This window comes from Palaemon carinicauda, chromosome 27, assembly GCF_036898095.1.
Source record: "Palaemon carinicauda isolate YSFRI2023 chromosome 27, ASM3689809v2, whole genome shotgun sequence".
Lineage (NCBI taxonomy): Eukaryota > Metazoa > Arthropoda > Malacostraca > Decapoda > Palaemonidae > Palaemon > Palaemon carinicauda.
Window position 1 is genome coordinate 78,662,913 of NC_090751.1, and position 3,256 is coordinate 78,666,168.

At 35.3% G+C, this 3,256-nt stretch overlaps 1 protein-coding gene across 1 annotated transcript; it reads right to left on the reverse strand.

The window, feature by feature from the left end:
* Positions 1 to 1,224: 1,224 nt before the first annotated feature.
* On the reverse strand, positions 1,225 to 2,529 carry LOC137620988 (uncharacterized). Its single transcript, XM_068351429.1, has one exon. It carries the CDS (start codon positions 2,527 to 2,529, stop codon positions 1,225 to 1,227), a length of 1,305 nt encoding a protein of 434 aa, XP_068207530.1.
* Between the last annotated feature and the right edge of the window lie 727 nt (positions 2,530 to 3,256).

Here is a 3,256-nt window from a genome sequence, read left to right on the forward strand (position 1 = left end):
AATGTAATAAATTAGATAGCAAAGACCATAATATTCTTAGTATTTAGAAAAGTTTTAGGCTAGCCTGATACAAATTTAAAGTTATTTACTAGGTTAAGTGCCGAACTTAAAATTTAGTATAAGTTTTTTCCACTGCTTAGTCTACTTAGCCAAGCTCAATAGCCCAGTCTAAAGTTTTTAGAAGTTTTTTAACGTTAATATATGAAAGAACTGAGTAACTCATTAGCTTAAATTGTGATACTTGAACCTCGGCAAGTTTTACCAAAGTTAACGAGATAATAACAGTGTAATGACAATCATCAAGTTCCTTCTAAATATCACGAACTATTAGGTAATATTTTATAGGATGTGCAAGTTAGGTTAATGAACCGACTAAGTCCATATATAAGCAATTTGAAAGTCGACTGAAACACGTGTAAATGTGACTCGATTCCTACCTCCAAACTGCTAAAATCCCGTCTCCTTTCTCTCCCCAAATCCTTCGGTAGTTTTGTTGAATTTTGCCTTCATCATCAATGGCAGCTGTCCTCGGCAAACTTCTTAATAGTAAATCTTCATATTAATTATACCATTAATCTCTGTGATCAATGGAGACTATATGCAGATCGGCTGATACACGAAACACATGTAAGATGGTTCAACTACAGGTCCTGTCGTTCTGGTCTTCAAGTCATAACTGTTCTTCTGCGTTTTGGCAGTTATATCGTCACCTCTTCTTCAAGACATTATATGGTCGCCTCTGCTAAACTTGTTTGTTCGTTTATAGCTTCGGGTTTGAAAAGGTTAGTCAAGAAAACATTTACCATGAATCAGCCAAATTAACTTTATGAACATGAACTTTAGCCACAATAAAGTAATAATAGTAAATATGAATATCTAATCACTACTTGGTGATTACGATTCATGAGAAGTAGAAGGAACTCAAAAAACAAACTCCTAAACCACATGCTTAACAAGAAACAAAATATTTTAAAAGGTATCCGGGAGTTTATGTAAATTAAAGAGAAATAACATACTGTCAAGGAGACAATAAATGTGAAATATATCTTTGATATATTTTGTATACTCCCAGCAAAAATTTGATTAAAGTTTACTAAGTTTAATCAAAGAAAACATTTGTTCACCTTTTACTCACTCCAAGCAACAATTTCATTACACACTCTTTATAGCGTATGTGTATCTTACCCCAAAGAATATTGTAATATACATAACCAGATAAGCCTATTATACTAGGCCGTCTTGAACCAAGAATTCTGTGTTTCTCATAGATTCAAGTGCAGCGGCCCGTTTACTTCTCTCTCTGACTTTTAATAGATCAATAGGTAATTCAGTTTCAACTTCAACAACAGTATGAAATCCTTCTTTGGGAAGAAGCAAAATTAGTGAATCTGTTGTCCTGTACACAATTTCACGAGACTTACCCTTAAGCATACGAGCTGCTTTTACTTCCCCTAGGTGATTTACTTCTGCCTTCTTTACTATACCAAGTGGATAAGTACTTGGTTTGCTTGCGTCCTCTTTTAACAGAACAATATCTCCAACAGCCAAGGTTTTATGATTGACAGGTCTGTAACGATCCCTTTTATCTACTGCTTGATTAATGGGAGTTACAAAAAAATCTGAATGATATGCCTCAACTAGTCTGTTTCTAGCTTGTCTAAGCTTATAGTAATTATCCTTAACATCATCAATAGCACTACTACCAGGCACCCAATTGGTGTCATATGAAGAAGAATTCTGCAACTCGGGAATAATGTTCACTGATACCAGATCAGAGCCTTTAAGTAAACACTCAGGAGTTATTGGGTTTTCTACAATATCAATACAAGCTTCTCTCAGACTATCCTTAAAAGCAATTGGTCTTTTGTTAATAAGATGGACAGTTTGACAAATAAGGAAGTAAAAATCTTGATAATCAAGCACAGTGTTCCTAATAGAATTAAAAATTAGCTTTTTCACCATTTTTACACAGCTTTCAACTAGCGAACCCAAAGAACTATTACCTTTGGCATAATGCTCGAACTTCAGGGGCTTAATGTCATTTTCTTCAAAGAAGGCATGGGTTTCAAAATCGTAGAGAAAGGTTCCAATGATTCTACTACCAGCAGTTAGCTGGGATCCCAAATCAGATATGCAAAATTCCGGGATGCCAAACTCATATATGTGTAGTTGGAAGGCCTTGAAAAAGGCTCGAGTATCAGCAGATAAACATATCTTAAAGTTGATGGCTCGACTCCACAAACATGTCACGCTTAATAACCAAATCTTCTCCCTTTCACCATTCCATATTACTCTATAAGGACCGATGTAATCTATGAAAATATACCTGTATGGAATAGGTGGTGGATTGTTCCGAAAACCCCTATAGGCACTCTGATTTGCTTTGATTGGTCTCTCATTAAGCCTTCTACAAGTTATACATTCTCTAAGTACCTTCTTTACTGTGGAATAAAAGTGGTTTATCCAAAATTGCTTACGCAACTGAACCAAGATCGAATGCACACCAGCGTGTCCTAGACTAACATGCATATCACGAATAAGCAATTTAGTTAGTATACTATGCTCAGGTAACAGCACAGGAAAGAAAATCTGTTCGTTTCTTCCGAATTCACTCTGGATTATTAGCAGTGTCTTTGCTCTGGAAAATATTCATTTGAGTTACCAAATTGGGAATGTTTCTTTTTAATGTATGACTTTTTTTGAAGAATTCACATACTTCTGGGAAGTTATTTTCCTGTTCTATACCTGTTATCTGCCGACATGCTAAAGCATAAAGATTTTTCTCCTTGACACAATTTCCCTAATGAACGTCGATTCCTTTATTTGTTAGTTTTTCTCTGATGTTCTTGATGAATTTCAACACCATACTATAAACAGTTTCTCGCTTATGGAAACTGGAAAACTTAGTCAGGGGTATCAAGTGTTCAATGCTATTAATGTCCTTCTTGTTAATTTCTTTACTTTCAGAATCTGTTGAGACAGTGATTAAGGAAGTATCTTCCCTTTCAGGGCCGGGTACTTCATCTCTCTTTTCAAGGGAGTTTGGCACCTTGAAACTAAACTGAACCTCATCTTTCTGAGGTTTCTTAAGAAACTCGGGTCCACTATGATACACATTCATCTGAAGTCTCCTGTATGAAACACATCTACTAATATAATCTGCAGGATTATCATATGCATTCACAAATGAAAATGTTATTGGGAAAACTTGGCACAAGTCACCTATAGCTTTCAACCTATTTTGAATGACACTCCT